The 23,644-nt window shown below is 40.5% G+C and overlaps 1 protein-coding gene across 9 annotated transcripts in view; it reads left to right on the top strand.

Moving 5' to 3' along the window:
* Positions 1-1,814: 1,814 nt before the first annotated feature.
* Lhfpl3 (LHFPL tetraspan subfamily member 3) overlaps positions 1,815-23,644 on the top strand; it is a 634,521-nt gene continuing 612,691 nt past the window's right edge. For 6 of the 9 annotated variants that reach the window (XR_008214591.1, XR_008214587.1, XR_008214590.1 and 3 more), the window contains exon 1: positions 1,817-3,693. Coding sequence is in view for 3 of the 9 variants with exons in the window: in XM_052721823.1 (XP_052577783.1) it covers positions 3,261-3,693 (433 nt within the window). In the remaining 6 variants the exon portion in view is untranslated. Of the gene's footprint in view, positions 3,694-23,644 lie in introns of all 9 variants that reach the window. The other 3 variants (XM_052721823.1, XM_052721821.1, XM_052721820.1) reach the window with 3 other exon arrangements.

Here is a 23,644-nt window from a genome sequence, read left to right as displayed (position 1 = left end):
GGCGGTAAGAGAAAGGCATTTTCAAGAGTGAGATTTGAGATTTGAGCATTCAGTGTTTCTAATTCTATGCTGTCAACGACAGACTTCTACTAGTTATTTAGCACTTATGAATCATGTTATAGTTTCAAAATACCTTTCTATCAATAGCAACTTCGTAGCATGAATCAGGCTGGTTTTGTTATTTCCTCCTCCCCAAAACAGCTGTCCTGGTCACACAGGATGATTGCAGGGTTTCACATATGTTTAGCTGTTCAGACTCTTAAAGTCTATCTATATCACTGGTTCTCAGCCTGTGGGTTGCAATCCCTTGAGGTCAAATGATATCAGATATCCTGTGTATCTGATATTTATATTACGATTCATAATGGTAGCAAAATCAAGGTTATGAAGTAGCAATGAAATAATTTTATGGTTGGGGGTCACCATAACATGAGGAACTGTATTAAAGAGTTGTAGGTTGAGAGCCATTGACCTATATGATGCAAGTAAAAATTTCACATGAAGGATGGGATCAGTTTTATCTGTGAAATTCCTGGTGGCAAAGGACAAGATTGGAATGCCAGTGGCAAAGAAGTCTGAAGACTGGTAGAGAACATATTCACTGATGGCATAGTCTAAAATAGAATTTAGCATTCCAGCTCATCCCTAGTTACTACATTCTTGGAGGAGCCCACTTCAGTCTGAAAATCTGCTTTAGTACAAGGCGCTGTGGAAATAGAGGGTCTATTGACATGGTCCAGTTCACACTTTCCCAATCCAAACCTGAAGGAGGAAATGATGAATTCTTAGGGGGAATGCACAGGAGCATCTTAACAGCTTGCCAGCTCTGGACTGTTCTCAGTGGTTGTTGACAAGAGTGGGCACCTTTGAATGTGCCTTCTGGCACAATAAGGATTCTGAGCACAAACCCAGAGGCAATTCCGAACCTGGAACAAGAATAAGGCTTTCCTTTGGCATGACTCAAATAGAAGAGCTCTTTGACTCACAACCCTTGAGTCTGAGTCACTTGCCAGTCTTTTCTTTGTCCCATGAAGGCAATTTAAGCATCAAGATATAACTAGGCCCTTTGATTCTCAGCCTTTCCTTTTCAGCAACCTCCAAACTCATTCCCACCCCAGCAACAGTAAGTAAGCTTTCAAAGAAAGACCACTTTATATAAGCAGGCTTAGGGACTTGAGGACTTGCAAGAGTCACTAGACATTACTGTCAATTCTTGCCTTGAAGCTTTCATTGTCCTAGGACACACTGCTTGTCAACTGGCCCTACAAATCTCATTACTTCTTTCCTCATCCTCCTCCCAAGTTAAAATGCTGATGTGCCAACAGGTGTAGGGGAGTTCAGAATGAAACCTCACAGAAGTTCTGACCTTTCACTACCACCAATACACGGAAGATGTATCCTCTTGACTTACATGTTTAAAGACATAAAGTATTATATTGGACTGGTCCACATTTATGTCACCTTCTGCATCTCTCTTAAATCGCTTTGATATTTTAAAGACTTCCTGAAAGTTTACAGCTGTACCTGAGAGGAATTCTGTTTTACCCTAGCTAACAGTCCCCGATCTGTTAAATGATACCCTCTTTTCCAAGCCTTGATGGATCTTGAACTATAATTGTAATACCTCAACTCCATACCTATAGGAGACCTCATTGTAAATCCCACACTCACACTTTCAGATCTTTCACAGCTGAAGCAGAAGCCCTTTCCTTATCTTGTGTGTCCCTTGTCCCTAGCTCGCTCCCTTTCCTGCCCCCACACAATTGCAGGTCTTCAGGGTGTCAGATGAAGAGCATAACTAGTCTCTACCACTTAGACTTTGGGCTGTTTTAATAGAAGTTTCATGTATATAGTACAGACTTCAGCCTTCTGTTTGCTCAAAGAATTCAGCAATCATGGGGTTTAAAATGATTTTTACCAAAATATATTCCTGCTATTGAGCATTCTGGGTTCACAGAAGGAACCATAAAATGCAATGGCAACAGAGAAACTCGTTTTGGTAGATAGGCCTGTTACAAAGAGCAATGACAATGCTGGATAAATCAAACAGGAGAACAGCAAAAGGTGCACACCAGCTATGCAAGGCATTATTTGCAGATGATTCAGGGAAGTTACCCTAAGACAACAGTCTGGTTAACTGGAGCTTTGGGTTGTGGGGGAGGTGAGAATACTTCCACCGTTAAGACATGTATCCATTGTCATCCTCTTCGTCTTTAGCACACACTAGCTGCCAACGAATATTTGTGTAATAAATGGAACACCTGCCAAAACTGTGGGATGTTTTCAAACAAACTCTAAAATTCTGTGACGATCACTTCCGTGCATGCAGGACCCATCTATTGCAAGCTCTGTGGGAGAGAAATGGCTTGCTTGAAAGTGAAGCATGGGGCTTCAGTTGGCCATAGTTCATTTGGTTGAATAGTAGGAAAGTGGGAAGAGAAACAAGCTTCTTAGAAATGGAAGATCAGCCTCCAGGCTTGACTCCGACATTATTGTCTGACAGGTTTCTACCCAACTTCTCCTGTCTCCATCTGTGGACTTGATGTACCCGAAGAATTAGCCAGGGGCAATTCTGTGGTTTTGACAGGGAAGCTCCGGTAGGGCACCACGTCCTAGTCATCTTCCTTTTCTCACCTGCACCTGCCATGCTGCTTCTTTCTTCTCTGCAAAGATGCAGAGGTCAAAGCACGTTCCTGTGCAGTGATGAAAAGCTCCCAGGATCAGCCTCCTGGCTGGCAGCACACCCTCCAGGATCCAGGGAGTGCCTCTAGGATTCCTGTGGGTGCGCTCTCAGATCCCCCCAACTCCACAGCCGCTTCTCTGGCTCCTGTCTGACGCTTAAGGAGCATCTCAGGGTAGCTACGGTCCTTTGCGCCCTGGGGCACCAGCAGCACTGGCAGGAAAGGGGATCAGAGGCGGGAAAGGAAATGGGGGGCGTGAGGGCTCGTAGGCTTCAGCTGCAGCAGCTGCAGCAGCGGGCAGAGGGGTGGAGGGTGCTGAGCAGGGCTGGAGTCGGGGCCAGGAGGGAGGGAGAGAAGGCAACGGGGAGAGGGGGAGGCTGTGCCAGGCAAGCCGGAGGGGTGCTCTGCGCTCCCCCGCCCTCCTTCCGGGAGCGAGGATGCAGACTCTAGAACTGGCGTTGCTGGGCTGAGGCGGAGGCAGGGGATTTGCAACGCGCGCGGCTCTGCTAGTGTGTCTCCTGCGAGCCGAGAGGCGGGGGGAGGCGGAGGACCGGGAGGCGGAGGAGGAGGAGGGGGAGAATGCCTGGAGCTGCCACCGCCGCCGCCGCGATGCTCCCGGCTCAGGAGGCTGCCAAGCTATACCACACCAACTATGTGCGGAACTCGCGGGCCATCGGCGTGCTGTGGGCCATCTTCACCATCTGCTTTGCCATCGTCAACGTGGTGTGCTTCATCCAGCCCTACTGGATCGGCGACGGCGTGGACACCCCGCAAGCCGGCTATTTCGGGCTCTTCCACTACTGCATCGGCAACGGCTTCTCCCGGGAGCTGACCTGCAGGGGCAGCTTCACGGACTTCTCCACGCTGCCCTCGGGCGCCTTCAAAGCCGCCTCCTTCTTCATCGGCCTCTCCATGATGCTCATCATCGCCTGCATCGTTTGCTTTACCCTCTTCTTCTTCTGCAACACAGCTACCGTGTACAAGATCTGTGCTTGGATGCAGCTCACCTCCGGTGAGTGCGCGCTCACCTCCGTGGAGGCGGGGGGACCCTTGGGTGTCCGAGCTCGGGAGGGGTTGGAGTGGGAGGGACCGCTCCCTGAGCTCTGCGGTCCGGACAACTTAATCTTCTCTCAGACTGAGGGGAGTGGAAGGAGGAACCCTGGTTCCTCAGCCTTGGCACTGGCGCCAGGTCCCCAGGCTTTTTCGAACCTCCTGAGTGCTAGGGACGCCACCCAGAGGGACGCCCTGGAGGCTGAGCCCTTGTTGGATAAAGTCCGCTCAGAACTGAAGATGGGGGGGGGGGGGGGGGGGGGGCGGAGTAGTGGCCGCTTAGAGACAGGGTGTGTGTGTGTGTGTGTGTGTGTGTGTGTGTGTGTGTGTGTGCGCGCGCGCGCGCGCGCGCTGAGGGACTAGGGAAGACTGATACAAGCGGGTGAAAAGCGGATTTAGAGAGGCTGTAGTAGAAGGATCAAGTCAGCCTGTTCAACCCTTCCCTGGGATTATTTCTGTCTTTGCTCCAGGGTGTGTGTGTGAGGGGGGCGTGTAAATTTGTCTTGGGTAACCATAAATATTTTATCATCCATCTGGTGATGAGTAAATCTTAATTTTGCTTGGCACCCCACCTTGCGTTTTTCTTTAAAAAAAAAAAAAATGTAGCTTAGAGTGTTCCTTAGCAGTTTCCCAAAGCCACACCTCCAGAGTCTCCTTGTCAGCCAAGGTCCTTCCCTATCTCTAAACAGATAGGGAGGTCTTGAGGGAGTCGGGATTTCTCAAGATCTCATTTTGGGGAAGCGGTGTTAGCGAAGTAGGTAAAGGGAAAGCCAGGTTCTTCAGCGGCATCCTCATCACTCCTATCAGTAGACTGTTGCCAGCTGAGCAATATGAAAGACCCCCCCCCCCCAAGCATCAAAGTTACTTTTAATCAAGAAAGAATGATGAGTGCATTTTCTGGTGGCTTTGAAGAATGTTGAAGCAAAACTGGCTCTTACTGCACTTCTGACGCCTTGCCTGCCTTCTCTTCTGAAGTCAAGGGTTCCTGAGCTATTGACACAATGTTGAAATCCTTTGGATTGGAGGGATCTTGAATGTCTCCGGCAGTTAAACGTCTTCATTTATGTTTCATTATTATGATTATTTGAGTAACTGAGTTTTAAGGTACTGTTTATTCTATTTTTTGAAGTCTTCCAGGATAGGAGGGATTTGAGTTTATCAGAAAGTGTAAGATAAGTCAGTTCTTAGAGGTGCTGGGCCATGCTGAGGTTCCTGTTGTCCCTCTGTGTAGCAGAAGCTGACCTCAAACTCCTATACTCTTGCCCCAGTCTTCTTAGTGCTGGGGTCTCAGGCACTGTATCTGTAATCTGGAAAGTTTCACGATCTTGTTAGTTTCATAGAAGAAGCAGCGAAGCTTATGCGAGCCTAAGGTGTATTGGAGTGTTAGTTTTAGGTTTGTCTTGCTGATTTTGATTTGTGTTTATTGTGAAAATATGTGTGTGAAAAACAAGGAATGAGCATGCAATCATCCTCCTGCACGTAAATGAGCCAATTTACCTTCTGCCACTCTATCCTCCCCAACTCGAATAAATTCCTTGCTCTGTTTCTTTTTACTTTGTTAATTTTATGGGTGTTCCAGGAGCAGATTAACTGAGATTCACAGTAGACTCATATATTCTGCCTGTTCATGATACTTTCCTCTGCTTTGACTTTGCAGAGAACAGGACAAACAGATGCACATGTTTTAGGAAAAGACTTGACCCTGCACTGCTAATTTTAATTCTTCTAAGTTAAATGACCTATTTAGACTAGTGATTCAAATTAGATTATTTTTCAAAGGACTGAGAGTAGTTTGTGGTAATTCTCCAAAAACACAAAGCTTAATATTTTATTTTGATGAGTCTTTATATTCTAAAACTGTATTTTTAGATAAAAATAAATAAAGAAAATGATCTTTTGGGAGAAATGATCACTTTTGAAGTCAGCATAAACTTTAGTGTAGCCTTTTCCCTTTTCCTGAAATAGATCACAGACCACAATAAACACTGGAGTAGTGAAACATGATGTTGTGTATGCAGACAGGACATAAATGTGCTATTTTGACTTCCATTCCATTAAAATGTGATGATAGTGTTTATACTGCAGTACATATGAGGGCATTTTCTTCATCAGGAGAATTTAAGATCCCCAGAAGCTATGTTTTAAAAATCCTTTGAAATTTGTTATTTTATTTCCGGTTTTGTTTGTTAATATCTATGTTACTAAAATAATGGATTATGACAAGAGATCAATTAAGAATTAAGTCAGTTATATCTACAAATTTTCAAGAAATGAGATCTGGAAGATATTTGTGAAGAATGCTATATTTAACAAGGGTTTTAGTTTTCCTTAATTTGGGGATGCAAGAACTGTGACATATTTAGACATGTAATGTATAAACACTCTCTGAAAGTGCTGAACTTTAAATGTCTTCTTTTTTAGTGCTCTTTAATGTTCATAAACTTTTCATGTTTATAGTTTAACTACCCAGAATAATCTTTTTTCTTTCATTTTTCTTTATTAAGAAATTTTCTACTCAGTCCACATACTATCCACAGATATCTCACTCCCTCCTTCCATCCCCCCGCCCTCTTTCCCAAGCCACCCTGCATCCCCACATCCCCCAAATGGAGGTCTCCCATGGGGAGTCAGCAGAGCCCAGCACACTGAGCCTAGGCAGGTCCAAGCCCCTTCCCACTGCACCAAGGCTGTGCAAGGTGTCACACCACAGGCACCGGGCTCCAGAAGCCTGCCCATAGACCAGGGACAGATCCCGATCCCCCTGCCTGGGTGCCCTTCAAACAGTTTGAGCCAAACAACCATCTTCCATATCCAGAGGGCCTAGTCCAGTCCCATGGGGGCTCCACAGACACCAGTCCACAGTTCATGGGCTTCCACTAGTGTGGCCGGTCATCTCTGCACGGCCTCCCATCATGATCTCATTGTTCCTCGCCTGCAGTATCTCTCCTCTCTCTCATCAGTTGGATTCTTGGAGCTCAGCCTGGTGCCTAGCCGTGGATCTCTGTATCTGCCTCCATCAGTCACTGGACAAAGGCTCTATGATGACAGCTAGGTCATTTGCTAGGCTGGTCACCAGAGTAGACCGGTCCAGACCCCACAAGGTGGGGTCAACCTTGTGGATTCCTGAGAGCCTCCCCAGCACCCTGCCTCTTCCTATTCCCTTGATGTCCTCATCTATCATGGTATCTTCCTCCCTGCCCTCCCACTCTGTCCCTGTTCCAGCTTGACCCTCCCATTTCCCTATGTTCTCATCCCCCACTCCTCGCCCTCTGCCACCCCCCCACACCCAGTCCACTCATGTAGATCTCATCTACTTCTCCTTGTGTCCCTCCTAGGGTCTTTCTCTGTTAGCTAGCCTCTCTGGAGTTGTGGATTGCAGTCTGGCCATCCCTTCCTTAACATCTAGTATCCACTTATGAGTGAGTGCATACTATGTTTGTCCTTCTGAGTTTGGGTTACCTCACTCAAGATGATATTTTCTAGATCCATCCATTTGCCTGCAAATTTCATGATATCATTTTTTTTTTTTTTTTTTACCTCTGAGTATATTGTGTATATGTGCCATATTTTCTTTATCCATTCTTCAGTTGAGGGGCATCTAGGTTGTTTCCAGGTTTTTGCTATTACAAATAATGCTGCTATGAACAGAGTTGAGCATGTGTCCTTGTGGTAAGATTGAGCATTCCTTGAATATATGCCCAAGAGTGGTATAACTGGGTCTTGAGGAAGACTTATTCCCAATTTTCTGAGAAACCACCATACTGACTTCCAGAGTAGTTGTACAAGTTTGCATTCCCACCAACAGAGGAGGAGAGTTCCCCTTGCTCCACATCCTCTCCAACATAAGCTGTCTTCAGTGTTTTTAATCTTAGCCATTGTGACAGGTGTAAGATGGTATCTCAGAGTTGTTTTGATTTGCATTTCCCTGATGACTAAGGATGTTGAGCAATTCCTTAAATGCCTTTCAGCCATTTGAGATTCTTCTGTTGAGAATTCTCTGTTAAGCTCAGCCCATTTTTAAATTGGATTGTTCAGTATTTTGATGTCTAGCTTTTTGAGTTCTTTATATATTTTGGAGATCAGCCCTCTGTCAGATGTGGGGTTGGTGAAGATCTTTTCCCATACTAGAATAATCTTAAGGGGCATTTTCTAAATATGAAAGGTGAGATTTAATGTAGTATTTTACTATGGGATACTCTTTAACCTTTATTTGAAGCTAAATAACTAACTTGTATGTGTGGTTATCTAATCATTTTAACATGGTAGCATCAAAAGTCAGGTAAAGTATCAAGTCTTAAATGAAGTGATACATTAAGATAACGAATGTGGACTGTTTTATAGCAATATGATATCCAGAATTTTTTTTTTTGTTTTTGTTTTTGTTTTTTTTTTTTTTTGAGACAGGGTTTCTCTGTGTAGCTTTGCGCCTTTCCTGGAACTCACTTGGTAGCCCAGGCTGGCCTCGAACTCACAGAGATCCGCCTGGCTCTGCCTCCCGAGTGCTGGGATTAAAGGCGTGCGCCACCACCGCCCGGCCTGATATTCAGAATTTTTAAGGAGCTTGGCACAGTGGTGTATGCCTTGAATCCCAGCACTCAGGAATCAGAGGCAAGTGGATTTCTGTAAGTATGAGGCCAGCCTGGACTACATAGTGAGTTCTAGGACAGCCAGATCTCTGAAGAAAGACCCTGTCCCCAAACAAAACAAAACACAACAAACAAACCCAAAAATCTCAAAACAAAACAAAAGGAAGAGGAGGAGGAAGAGAAGGAGGAAGAGGAGGAGGAAGAGAAGGAGGAAGAGGAGGAGGAGGAAAGACGAGGAAGGAGGAGGAGGAGGATGCAACAACAACTTTTTAATAGTTCTGAACAAGAAATTAGAAAAATATTTAATTTATTGGACCTGGAAATTGTATTTTCACCTGTCTATTTATGTGATGTACTTATCAACAACATGAAAACCTTGTACTTTCCACACCCCTCTAGATCATTGCCAATCAGAATTCAGAGATAGGAAACACAGAGTTAGAAACTAATATGTCACTCTGCCTTTGGGAGTAATCACACACACACACACACACACACACACACACACACACACACACACACAGAGAGAAAGAGAGAGACTATGCCTAGTATAGAGACTGGGGACATAAAATAATGCATGGGATAAATAATAATGCAAACTAGAGGTTTAAACCTTTCCCATATCTTCAGACAGAAAATTCTTTGAAAGGAAAAGATAAAGTTTTTTTTTTTTTCTTTTGTGATTTCTCTAACAACGAAGGGGGGAAACGCATCTGTAATTGTCAAGTGAGATAATGAAGTCCCGTTTCTTCCTTAAATTACCACAGAAGGAAACTTTGCTCCTCAGAAACTTCATTCTCTATCTCTGTCTCTCTTAAGCAATGCTCCCTTCTGTTTCCAGGTCCTTTTTACAGAGATGTTTTGTTTGCTTGTTTCACTGATTGTAGATCTTATCTTGTTTCTAGAAGCTTATGTGGCCATGAGGATATTTTCTTTTTCATCAATTAAGATATGGTAGAATTTAAGGCTTTGTCTCTGCTATCGACTTCTTAGTAGAAAACACCTGAAAAGGAAGTATTCGCTTTTATCTGTGAGGTGGGGGATCTTACCCAGGTGGGGTTTTCTTATTCAGGAGGTAATAGAACAGAAGTGGGTTTCACCTCCCCCAGCCCATCCTGGCTCCGGAATGTGTGAGGAGGAAGCAGCACATGCTGGCAAGGCTGTCTAGTGAGGGTTAAGTAAGTGCTGGCTTGCTGCCTCAGTGCCTCCCACCTTCTCAGCCTTAGTTTCCTCAAAAGTACTTTTCGCCAGCATACTTTCTTCATTTTTTTAGGTGTGAGAAGAGTCATCAAAGGTCATTGCTATTGCTCTAAGTCTACGCACAAAGTCTTTGCAGTATTGTATTTCACTGTCTCATGATACCCTGTTCCTTTTCTGTAGCTGTAGTCAGCATTTGAAATTACAGATTGCTCATATGTTTATTCAATGTCTCTCTTCCCCAAAACATTGAAAGTCAGACCTCACCTTTTTCTTTATATAATAGAGAGGTCAAAGATATGAATGCATGTTGAGGGTAAAAGATGAATGGGGTAAGTAAGCCCTGTTCTGGCACTTATTTTGTGAGCCCAGAAACTTCTTTCTATGCCTAAGTTGCTCACTAGCCAATAGTTATAATTACTTTGGGAGATTGGTGCAATAAAATGAACTAATGTATGTATCAGTATCTGGCTCATGGTAAAACAAAATCAAAACAACTCTATGTAACTCTTAGGCATGGTTGCTGTCATCTTATCAAGGTGCATAATAGTATTATATAAATGGTAATACTATATATTCAATAATTTTTTGTTGAGTTAATTAATGAAGAGGAAAATGATTATTGTATTGAAGAAGGAGGGAGTGTTAAATTTCTCTTGTTCTGCAGTCTTAAGGAAATGGCCGTGAGAGTCACAGTACTCATCTTCCTCTGTGGCTCAGCAGCAACTTCACTAAAGGAACACTTTCCTGTCCTTTGATGGCTATGGTTGTGACTTGGTGGCCTGTTTTGTGATGAGATTCTTCAAAATAGAGGGTTCTCTGATGTTCAGGTAATGATCTTTATTAGAACACCAGGAAACAATCAATCAATCATATCTTGGTTTTCAACAGATTTCGTTCCTACTACCATTTAGTCTCTCATAAAGAAAAACAGCAGCAACAAATAACACTATTCAGAATCATGCTTTTATGTGAGAATCACGTGATTTGGCTGTCTTTGAAGATCCAGGCCTATTCCAGGTTGTTTTCTTATGAACACCAAGAGCAATCAGGACAGAGCAGAGAGTGTTTTCCAGGATTTTAGGTTTCCTCATCCTGGGTGTTGGTGCAGATTTGTTCTCACTGGGCTCCCAGAAAGCTTGTAGTACCTGCTCAGATGTGGTATGTGCAGGGCTTAGAAGGGGCAGCTCCCAAGAGGGGACGAGCTTGGCATTTACTCAAATGCAAGCTCAGTGCTCAGGACGATCAAAAGCCTTGTTTTTGGCTAGTGCTAAGCATCTTTAGGGAGAAAGCTCTTGCCTCAAGGAGAAGCCAATCCATCCTACATGCAGTGTCAGGAAGTACCTTCAAGGGGAAGCCAATCCATCCTACATCCAGTGATAAAAGAACTTTCTATTCACCACTCCAAACAGGCAAGGAAATTATTTGAAATAATTTTAGAAACTGTTTCTTTTTCTTATATGTAGTATGAAAAGGAAAGTGACAATTGAAGTGATGTTGTAAAATATATTAATGCAAATGTCAAAACAAACAATTTTTATAACAGTAGGATTTGAAGTGAAGATCTGAGAAACATAACAGGTTCCACATAAACCATATGACAGACATTCTGTTACAAGTTTCACAGTTCTTGGCATAAAACTGAATATTAGCTTTTCTATAGTAAAAATGTCAACAATCTGTTTATTTATTCATAAGTAATTAATAAATATAATGAAAGCCTAACTAGAGTGTGGAATAACAGAAACTTAGTGTGAAAATACTTACCCAGCAGTTGCTGCTTTGAAATGATACTATGACCCAGGAAAGAGTCCAGATAGGCAGGTCAGCATGCTATACTGTATATACCTCAGAAATCTTTCAAGGTAAACCACATTTTAAATGAAAAAAAAAAAAAAAGCAAGCACAGAGCCTATGGCTAGTATTGTGGTATGTGACTCAGACCACTTCTGAGTGTGTGTGAAGATGTAAGTGTGTATAGAGAGAACTTTGGAACACGTTGACATGAAGCAAAGAACACTCCAGGAGAATTCTAATTTAAGGGATTAATGGCATGATAACTAGAGAGCTTTTAAAGTATAATTTCCATAACATAGTTGAACTTTGGGGGTCAGCACCATCTTTAATTAATGTGAGTTTTCCTTATCATAATAAGTCAACTAGAAATTTTATTTAATATGGGGAAAGACAGAAAGACTGACCTTTAGTCTTAATAATAACAGGCAAGATATTAATGCTGACAGAGAGTCTGCATCAGATACAAATAGTAGATAAGCGATTTAATGACTTAAAGGCAGTGCGGTTATGAAAGTCACTGGAGCATTTAGAAGCTAAATAAGAACAACCCGAAAACATCCTGGATGTTCACATAAGTAACATCACAGTTAAGGACAATTTGAAATTGTGACTGTGGTTCTGTTTTGTGATGTGACAATGGTCCAGCATTCTGACCATTCAAAATTTTGATCACACTAGATGTCATCTCAATCATCTTTCTCATCTTTCCTGCTAAGATAAAATAGAAAAATGAGTGGCTTGCAAGAGGAAGGGCTTTTTTTTTTTTCCAACAGAGACACAAATTCTGACCTCTATCTAGAAGATTAGAGAAGGAAGACATTTCTTTTTTAACACTTATTTTTGTTTATGTATATCCCCCCCCCCCATTGTGTGTATGTGCTCACGTGCATGATTGAGCCTATGGAGGCTGGAGAGGGTATCAGATCCCCTGGAGCTAGAGTTATAGGTGGTGGTAAGCTGAACATTGGTCCTCTGGAAGAGCAGCAAGTGTTCTTAACCACTGAGCCATATCTCCGGCATCAGAAGGCACACTTTTCTGAAGTAGATTTGCTGGTATGGAGTTGGCCTTATTTAATTCTGGCATCTTTCTTAGCCTAATGAAATCAAGATCTGTAACAACAAAGGGGCTTCCTACATATATGGACAAAAGGCAGAAAGATACTGAAGATTAGTCTGAGTGAAGTTAGTTTCACAACTGTATATAATTTTGAGATTATGATTTATCAATGAAAGGACTAGTGGAGGAGTAAGGAAGGGTAATAGAAATTAGCAGTAAATAGTTGTAGACTTGAAAAGTGCCCTTAACTCAGAAGTGGGCATGCAGAACTTAACTAATCAAGAATATTCTTCGCATTATTTGCCCTATTAGAAAACAATACCTGAGAGTAATTGAAAGAGTCCTGAGCTTTATCTAAACTACAGAATATGCCATAGGACTTAAAGACATTTTGTAAATAGTCTGGGTGTGGGAAGAATGTTCTCCATGGTTCTTAGTTGCTTTCAAAGAAAATCAAGATGGGATACTGAAAAACTGAGATGGGAAATGTGTGTAACATTGACAAGAGGTCCAGTATTCAACAAACAGGAAAACTGGTCAAGCTGTGGTAACTGACAGAGACCTAGAAGAAGGATACGAAATATAAGTGAACCATCATTAAAAAGAGATGGTGAGGCTCAAGACTGAAGGGCCTCTGGGATTTAAGCACATCAGAGGCTTGTTAAGTTTGGTATTGTCAATGACTTAAAAATACATTGGCACTAGCCGGGCGGGTGGTGGCGCACGCCTTTAATCCCAGCACTCGGGAGGCAGAGCCAGGCGGATCTCTGTGAGTTCGAGGCCAGCCTGGACTACCAAGTGAGTTTCAGGAAAGGCGCAAAGCTACACAGAGAAACCCTGTCTCGAAAAACCAAAAAAAAAAAAAAAAAAAAAAATACATTGGCACAGGACAGAAAGTGGAAATGTACATTACGGTTCAGAGCTGTGTGCTCAGAGCTCAGAACTGGAGGAGTTGTTAGTAGTCACAGAATTTAGTATGCAGAAACAATTACAGCCACGGTGTGACGCCTAGCAGGTGACAATTATGTCACATATGTGATTGATCTATCCTGTTCTGAGGATTAAGAGAGGAAACGGTGAATACATTGTAGAGCATTATACAAAACTCATTGTGATTCCTGTAACTGAGTTGTACACATTACTAACAAAGCATATTCAGTTAAGAGTTTAACTTTGTGTTAATAGGTCTAGCCATTAACCTTTTATTTATCTGAAGTAACCACTCAAAGGGGGAGCAATGTATTTTGGAGATAATTGTGAACTATTTTGTAACTTCAACTGTAGAAACTTGGAAAAGGAAGCCATGTTTAAAACTTTTGTGGAGCATTTTTTTTTAACTGTTCAAGAATAAAGCACTAAGGTCCTCATATGAAGATCTTCCAACTGGTAAATACTTTCCACTGTTATCAAAACCAAAATTGAAAACTTGAATCTTTAATGACATTATTTAATGAAAATATTTTAGAAGTAAAGTATTTGTTTTTTCTGTGCTATTATCAATACAGCTATGATACATGGAAAATTGGGGTCCTCATTATTGTGTCTTATTTTTCTAAGCAAAGAAGAAAATATGGCAAAATAAAGATCCATTTATTTATAAACATGTTAAATGTTTATGTTTACTTTGCTTTTAAAAAGTGAGCTGTTTTTATTTTATTTTAGTTTGGACCATCAGGTTATTGTGAAGTGAGAATGCAAGTTTGCTATGACTATCTGGTTGTGATCCAAAGGAGGGTTGAACAGTGGACAAGTGAACATTCTGTGCTCCACAAAATATCAAGATCCCTTGTGTGGTGGCTGTCTAGTGTTGTTCTTGACAGGAGAGTTGACCAAATAGGCATGCTCCCTCAGATCTGGGGATGGCAGCCAGCACGACTGGAGTGTCTTGTAAGATTATAGTGAAACCCCTGTTCTTTCTAACTTCCATGTTCCTAAGGGCTTTTCAAAGAGAGGAGCTTAAACCAGGAGATGGACCAGCATCCGCCCAGCCCTAGTTCACAGGACTGAGGACCCCTCTACTGACCCTAGGACGGTCTCTAGAGAAAGCTCCAGCCCTCCCATCTCCCATGTTTTAGGACTTTGCCTTTTACAAGGTCCTCTCCCAACACACTTTCTAATTGAAGTTATTCTCCAGGTAATATTTGGGAGGACTGAGAGTGCAGAATAACATGTGAAAGCTGAGAAAAAAGAAGAAAGGATTAATCAGATTATGTGCAGTACTAGAGGAAGCCTGCAATAAATGTCTACTCCTCTTGGATATTCTTTTAGTTTCTTACTTTGGTGTTAAAATTCAGAGTAACCAGTTTCTATGATTTATTAGAACTTTGAATAAGCTGTTGTGACTTCCTATCATTGGTAAAACCTTCCCCTTCATTACATTTCGGCAGTCACTGAAAAACTGAGTTAATGATTTTAGAACTACAATGCTCTAATCAACCATTTAGTCTAGGTGACCGTAAGCTGGGTACTATGTTTGGATCTCGGCAGTAACCTTGACAGTGTTAGAAAACAGAGAGAAATTCCATTTCTTAAGAAAAATTTGAAACTTTCAAATTAAAACACCATGGGTCTTAGTCACAGGCCCAAACTGCCTGGACTGAGTCTACCTGGTTGATCTCAGTCCTCGGGCGGGGGAGGCTTTGCCCTGGAGGAGGTGGGAATGGGGGATGGGCTGAGGGGAAAGGGAGGGGGGCCGGAGGGGGGAGAACAAGGGAATCCGTGGCTGATATGTAGAACTGAATTGTATTGTAAAATAAAAAAGTTGTCAGCATATGGTAATAATAAAAATAGGATCATAAAAAACGATACTTGCTTCACATGTTCAAAATGAAACACTGATCATCTGATTTAGCTACTGGCATTTATCTACTTATTTCAGTTTAATTTCCTTAAACAAAAGAAAAAGAATGAGTTCCCACTTTCTTCTCTGGATGCCACTCAAAGGAAGCATTAATTCCATCTCCCTTTTTCTATCTGCAAAGCAGTTCCTGAATATTATCTAGTTCCTATTTGATCTCTTTGTGAGCCTGGGCAGACAATTCTTTAGATGAAACCACCAAAAGGCACTCTTTCTGAACAATGTCAGGCTTTTCTTTTCCCTTTCATACTTAGAGAGTTCTTGTTAATCCTCTCTAGAATCCCCCCATTAGCCTTTGATGCCCTACCACAATCCCAGGGCCTACCAGAGCACCTACATCTGAACAAACCAAATTGAAAATCTGAAACCACATGAATGCTCCATCTGTACACAGCACATCAGCACAGCACACCAGCACAGCAGTGGGAAAACTTAGATTTTTTTTTTTTTTGGCAGAATTTAATGTGTAGAACAGAGGGAGAATCTCTGCGGTCAATGTAAGTCAATCTGACAAAGACTGTGCCTCTGTTGCCTATTAAATAATTGATTAAAAAAATGAAGCACCTCTAAAAAAACCAACCTAAAGATTTCAAAGGAGACCATTCAGTGCTGAAATTTTAATTGCAGTAGATATTTTGAGGACATTGAATGAGCTAAAATACAGTTTTTCATCTCCAAGTTGTGCTAACATGAGCAATTATTGCATTTAGATTTATTCCCCAAATGTTGCCCATGTTAACTGTAGAAATGTGACTTTTAGGAAATCAAGCTTGGACTTAACATCATGAGAGGGTCTTAAATTTTCTTTTTTAGATATGTTATTTAGCTTACCCATCGTTTTTGTTTTGTTTAACACTTAACCAAATGAATTATTGTTTCAGTTCATCTGCAAACATATTATGAAAAATGTGCTATACATTTGTGTGTAGTGCCCATGTGGATGCATTTGTACCTGCACACACACTCACGTTTGCTCTTGATTCTGTGTATGTATTTGTATTAGTGTGTTTTGCTGGGCATCTTATTTAGGGCATCACATACGCTGGAAGGGCTCTGTCTCTGAGTTGTGTTATGTTTTTGTTTTTTGTTGGTGTTGGCTTTGTGTGAAGAATGGTGGTGCTGGGAATTGAAGTCCTTACTTAACTCATGAGTACTAGGCCAGTACTCTACCACTGAAAATTATTGCCAGCTTGTATGTATATGTAAGGAAGAATAAAGTGACCATTTGTTAACCTGCTAATCACTGTCTACTTTCTCCAATTTTGTGCTGTTAAAACTGTAAGATGTAGTTTTATCACTAATATACTCACTCATAATAAATGGTTGAATTTTATCTGCTTTTAAGGGAAATTATTTTAATATTTTACTACTCACTGTGATATATGCCATATATTTTTATTGTTAGCAATCACTATTTATTAGATTAAAGAACTTCTTTTATATTCCTTCATTGAACAGAAATTGTATATGTTGAATTTTATTTAATATATTTTCTGCTTTTATTAAGATGATTATGTTGCTTTACTTAATATGTTCTGATGATATGAGTCACGATGCTAGGTTTTCTAATGTTGAAGTAATCATGCCTTTAAAAAATAAAGTTAACTTTGCTGTAAGAAACTCAGTCTCTAATGATTGGCTATTTTTAAGATATCTCCCCAGGTAAAGTTTCTCTTTTTCTGTGTTTGTCAACCATCTTTATTTAGTATGAATTTCAAGGTTATGTAAGACACACAGCTAAGGCATCTTTCTCTTTTTGTCTTTGAAGGGACTTGTGTGTGACCAGAATGATCTGTCCTTGAATGTTTTAATACGGTTCTCATTAAGCTCTCAGGGCCACTGTTTCTTTGTTGTGAGATTTTAAACCATGACTAACATTTCTCCTGTTGTTACAGAACCATTCAGATTTTGAAAATTTTATCTTATACATATGTATTTTTGGTAAAATGTATCAATTTATTTACATTTTCAAATGTATTGGTATAAAGCTTTTCACAATCTAAGCATTGTAACAGTCTGGGCTGACTGTGTGTAGACTGTATTTGGCTCACTTTGTGCCAAGATTTGTTTGATTTATCTCTTTGACACAATCAATTTAAACTTCCTTCTTCACTACATTCTCATTTGTGACAATAGTTTTTGCTTTGGATTTTTTTTCTTTTCCTGAATTTTCTTTGGATTTTGCCTCCTGTATCTTTTATGATTTCCTAATTTTGTTATCAAATGACTAACTTTGGAGTTCCTTCAAATTTTTATTAGAGAAATAAAAACCCTCCAGCTGTTTACCAGTTGTAACATTTTTGAAGAGGACATCATTAAAAATGTCCAGAGTTGGGCCTACACACACGATGTCTCAGCAGCATGGCTGCCTGAAGGAAAACTGAAGAAGGATAACACCAACAGACTTGTTAATATGGGAAGGGAAATCTCACATGACCCCAACCCTAGACAAAGAATTACAGGCCAACTAAAGAATGCAGAGAGCAGGAGAAAATAGCTTTTTGAAAGGAAGCACCCTCCAGTTGATTATCCAATATCAAGTGGTCAGCCCTGAAATCACATACATATGAATAAGTTTATACAGACTGAAATAGTAGAAACTGAGGAAAAGAGGTCAAGAATTTGAATACTTGTAAGGGGTTGAGGGGTAAAGAGAAAAATAATGTAATTATATTTCAATTTCAATATATAATAAAAAACTAAACTTTTAGTTGTATGGGTGTTTTGTCAAGACGTATATCTGTGTACCATGTGTGTGCCTGGTTCCCACTGAAGCTAGCAGAGGGTATCAGATCCACTGGGACTGGAGTTACAGATGGGTGTGAGCTACCATGTGGGTGCCAGGAATTAAACTCAGATCCTCTGGAGGAGTAAAGAGTGCTTTAAACTGCTGAGTCATGTCTCCAGTCCCTAAACATTGTGATTAGGAATTACATAAAATCATGTCAAGCAGAATAGAAAGTTAAAAACAATATTCATAAAAACACAATTGTTTTCATAAAACATTTATAAACACTTTAATGGCATGATTTAGATAAATTAAATGTTTACTATTAAATATGTGTTCACTATATTTAACATTGAATATATTCTGTTATTATGCCATGCATAGTATATGCAATAGATATTTTTACAAAGTTGCTCCCAAATATCGTTCTATTTATGTGCATGCTGTTGTAATATGATTTTCTATAAGAAAAATATGTGACAAACTCTTGACCATTAATATCATTTATTAAGTTAATGTCAGTTTTAATGCTCAATTACCTCTCTAGATTTAAAACATTTTCCCCTCTTATTCCTCATAATTTGTCACATTAAAAAATAAATTTTGAATTTTTTTTTTTGCCTAGAAACCTTAGGGTATTCTGTTTGACAGAAATATGGAGTAATCACCTAGTCAAATTGCTTCCCAAAATACAAGTCTTGTGGCCTGCACTTAGCTCGAGTGATATGGCTGCAAAGACTTCAGACGCTGGGACACAGTACCCTGTTTGTGCCATTGCTGAAAGGGAAAGAATGGGAGACATGGGGTGTGTGCAAACTAATTGTAATATCTGAAGTCACTGCTCAGAGCCGTAGCCTCCCATGGTCAATTAACACCATCGTTTTCTAAGATAAACTATATTTCCAGTGACATATTGTGGAATCTAGTAAATTTACCACAAAGAGATCAAATGAGGTGAGAGAAAAACTGCATCTGAGTCATTCATTCATTCATTCATTCATTCATTCATTCATCCATCCACTTCCCCCTGTTGAATACATATGTGTTATTAGGGAAGATGGAGGATTAAAACACTGCCTAATCTTTTTGGGCTCTTTATGGTTAGCTTTTTCCTCCTATTGTAAAAAATTTTGCTTTACTGAGAAAAACATGGAGGCAGCCATCCATGTTAGATAAGTGGGTAAGCTCTGATACCAGAGCATCTGGTTGTGTGATGGTGGCTTCATTTGCAAGATCATTGCCTAACTTTGGATCCCTTCCTCTGTCTCTGCCTCAGTTTCTTCATTTCCGAAATGAAGATAAAATGTAGTCCCATCTTGTGTTTGTCACACGCATAGGGACATGGTGGCTATCATTATTACCACCGTTATTGTCGGCATCGTCATCTTCATTCCAGGGAGGCAATCGCAGAAGAGTGGGATGCACAAAGTACCCTCTGGTTTGTTGTTCCACAAACTCCAGGTGACCTCAATATTTTCCTTCATTTTTAATCTTGAAAAGGAATTGTGTGCACTCTGGATTTATCCATTTAATGATTGCATTATAATACTTTTTTAAAAATTGAGTGAGGGCATTCCTTTCTACCCTAGCCATTTTGGGGGGTTTTGGTGGTGGTCAGCACAAGACAGGAAGGTGTGATCACCCCTGTGGTGGTTTCAAATTTGGACTTCTTTTGGAGTTGGGGTCTGTACCTACTGAGGCCCACACAGGAAGTGTATTGTCAGCAGTGGCAGCTCCTTGTGACTTTTATATTGTGGCTTCCCAAGGAGGGGATTTTATGACCCTCAAACAGGCCATTGTAACATTTAATAGTCAAGGATGCTTGTTTTTCAAAGTTCGTTTTGCCCTCCCAAGTATGAAACATGCCACAACCCAAAGCTTTTTTCAAAGCTCTGCTCTAAAGACAGTTTCTCAGCTCTGCTTAGAGAAAAGGACAACATAGTGGACTATCCCACAGACTGTGCAATAGATCCTATCATGTTTGGAGAAGATAAACTCTGTTTGAGAAAGTAAGTCCTATTTCCTCTCATTGAATCTTATTTGTGAGTGTGTGGAGGGGGCACAGGTGTGCCACAGCCCACATACAGAAGTCTGAGGACCACTTGCAGGAGTTGGTTCATTCCTTCTACTATGTGGGTCCCAGGGATCAAGCTCAGGTCACCTGGATTGGCATCAAATGCCTTGACCCTGAGGGATCTTGCAGGCTCCAAAGTTCTATTTTCTTATTTAATGTTTCTAAATGATGAACCATGAAACAAACTCAGTTATGTCTTAGTATCTTGTGTGTATGAATATGGAATGCTATGTATGCTAAATGACTCACCTTAATCAGAAAAAAAGATGAACTGGAAATAGGTATTTTGTTAAAATCAGATATGTGTATCCTATGGTTTGTATATTTGATCTTAATACATAAAACCATTATGAAACCAAATAAACATTAACATATTTGAGTATCAACCTTGTCTTTAAATAGATTATTTTCCAAAAGAGATTCTTTTCTTAGCCTTCAGGCCAACAGCCTTCAAATCAGAGAGCTAAGAGATGTGGGAAGATCTAGAGGACAAAAGGAAAAGACAAAGAGGGTACAGCAGGGACAGTTGAAGGCAGGAAACAGATGCGACTACCATGTGACAGAAGCGTGGTGCCATTGAGCAGTCAGTCCTCACCGTCCCTGCCGCATTTGCAGACGTTTATATAATGGCTGTGGGGAAGGGCTGACCAAGTGCAGTGCAGCAGGGTCCAGAGAACCTTTCACTCACCACCTCCTCTTCTCTCTCTCTTCTTCCTCTTCTTCCTCCGCCATTTCTCCTCCCCTCCTCTTCCTTCCTCCTCTTCATCTCCCTCTTTTTCCTCTCTTGATCTGTAGGTAAAGAAAGAACATTCTATTTAGAAGATAACAAAAAGATGATACAAAGTCATATAAAAATTTTAAGGAACCTTCAAAACACAGTAACATCAGTTTGTTGCTACTTAGGGCAGTAGTAAAGTACAGCCACAGAGATGCTTTATAATAATTTTATTATACATTATTTGCCTTTTTCACTGTTGTGAATTTTTAAAACAAGATATAATTTATAAATAAGAAAAGCATATAGCATGTTGGGTATCCTTTTTTAAATTATATTTTATTTTATGTGTATGGGTGTTTTGCCTGCATGTGTGTCTGTGTATTGTACATGTGCCTGGTACCCACGGATGGCAGAAAAGGGTGCTGGAGCCTCTGGAACCAGACTTGCAGGTGGCTTTAAGTCACCATGTTAATGATGAGAGTTGAACACTGGCCCTCTGCTTAGCCAGTACTCTCAATTACTGAGCTATCTCTCCTGTCCCTCCAGTGCAGTTTTAAAGTAGATATTGAAAGCTACAGAAAAATGTGGGTAAATTAATTCTTCTTTGTATAAAGCACACAAGGGCATCCTTTTATGATATTACACAAACTGTATTCATAACTTCTTTAAAGAGATAACCACTAAATTTGATTTTGAAATGTTTTTTGTGGTATTTGGCTACTGTACTGATTTCTTTTTAATAAAAAATCAGCACTATAGTCAATTCAAATTCCAACCTGTTGACCCATCTTCCTAAATTTCCCTTATATTTATCCTAATTTCCAACTTATCACATATTTGACATGATCTTAATTTTGCAGTGCTTATGTTTCTGTATGCTTCCTTATATGTTAGATTTACATTATTATCATGTCTGAGTAAGGACTTAATGTTACTGCAAACTAGCTCCTTTTGTCCTTAGTGTGATTACTGAGGTGAATGTTATATATACCAGGGCTTTACACATTGTCTGATTGATTCCTAATAATATTATGAGGTACTATTATTATTTCCATTTCATTGAAAAGGAAATACAGGCATAGAGAAATTAAGACATGTTGCTCAGGATCACACAGCTAGATTGTACAGTAGCATTAGGGACATGTGGCTGCTTTAAATTAATACAAATGAAATTAAATTAAAATTTCAGTTTTTCAGTTGCCCTACCAACACTTCAAGTCCTCCATTGGTCCATGTGATTAATGTTGGATATTGTAGAACAGAATGTCTCTATCTTTGAGAAGTTTACACTGCACACAATTGCAAGAGAAACAGTAGAGCTGGGCTTGAGTCCATGTCCTGTGGTGTTTCTAGTCCAGACTTGAGTTAGAACCCTCTTCTGCTGACAATTGAGGTACCTGTGTAAAAATTCTGTGAACTCATGTTAACCCACAGAATAAAGGGCAAGAGGCTGGACAGAGAGTGAGTGGGAACTTTCTTCCTTCAGTTCATAAACATTCATTGAGCAATACTGTCCTAGATGCTGCTGATACAGAAGTGGACCCAAAGGATGAGTTCTCAACTCATAGAGCTTTGATTTTACCCATATTAGACTGACATAGACAAATCACCAATGATGCAATCAGTCAGGGAGTGACACACACCACAGAGAAAGGCAGTCAGAGTAAGTATCATGTTAGGAAGTGCTGATACAAAGGTCCTTGATGAGATATCATTTAAAGAGGAGACTGAAGAGAAAGCACACAGATATTGAAGAGGAGCCATATACACAGTGGGCTGACAGTACAGAGACTCAGGTAGCAGAGGCCAGTAAATTCAGTACCACAAAAATGGCAGGCATGCAAAGGATTCCCTCTCCTTTCTGACTGGCACACATCTTCTGTTTGGGCTTCTTCTCTCTTCCTTGGTCTAATGTCACTTTTTATTCCAAGACTTATTACACCTTCATTTGCACCAGTTGAGGCAATTTTACTTCATTAATAAACATGGATGTTGTAGTTATCCCACTTGGTAACACAGTCCAAAACTTCCCTCTCCCTGTGGCTGAGCTTGACTTGAAGTTGCAGGATCACCTCTGTTGGAAAGTCTCTCCTCTTAAGATCCCACCCAACAAACAGTGACAAGCCTGTTGGATCAGAGGTTACTAGATGCAAGGAGATGCTGATAAGTTTATTTTTAGAAGAAAAGTCAGATGAAAATAAACCACCACACTGTCTAAAAACAACCTGTGGAATTTAATGAGTGCTTTGATGAAACAGAATTCTAAGCCTTGGAGCAAAGTTAAATTTTTCAGTGTGACAATACATTGACACCACAGATATAAATTCACTGTTTCATTGGTCAGGCAGTAGGCAAGGCTTGATGCTTAGGGTGGTCCTTAAAACTCTGTATCATGGACTCCCTTCCTGGCCATCACTGCTCAGGCTGCACATTAGGTCCAAGTCTGTGCTTCTGGCTCCATTATGACATAATTCAAGCAGATGACCATTGGTACTCTTCTACCTATTTGTCACTGAAAGGAGAAAATGCATTAATGCACATAACAATATTATACTGATGTTATAACATTTACAATAAAGTACTTTTGCACATAAGGTTTATAGAATAGAATCATGTATGATAAGAACTCCTAATTTATTAGCTTTTATCATTTTTACATTCAACACTCTAATCTTTTCTCTGCTTCACTGAAGCAGGTCTCTTCTAAACACACCATACTCTACCTCATTTTCTTCCAGCCCCATATCTGTGTCCTGCACAGCTCAAATACAGTGTGTATTTCTCCTTTGCTGAGCACTGCTTCTTGTCCTGACACTCTCAATTCTCTCTGCAACACCCTCCCTCAAGAAAAAAAACTTTAAAACCAGTTTACACTAGGTATACTGAGATTTTCTTTCAC

This window comes from Peromyscus californicus, unplaced genomic scaffold (genome assembly GCF_007827085.1).
Source record: "Peromyscus californicus insignis strain IS unplaced genomic scaffold, ASM782708v3 Scaffold_6__1_contigs__length_162567912, whole genome shotgun sequence".
Classification (NCBI taxonomy): domain Eukaryota; kingdom Metazoa; phylum Chordata; class Mammalia; order Rodentia; family Cricetidae; genus Peromyscus; species Peromyscus californicus.
Note: the sequence above shows the minus strand (reverse complement) of the source record. Positions and strands in the feature narration are given on the sequence as shown.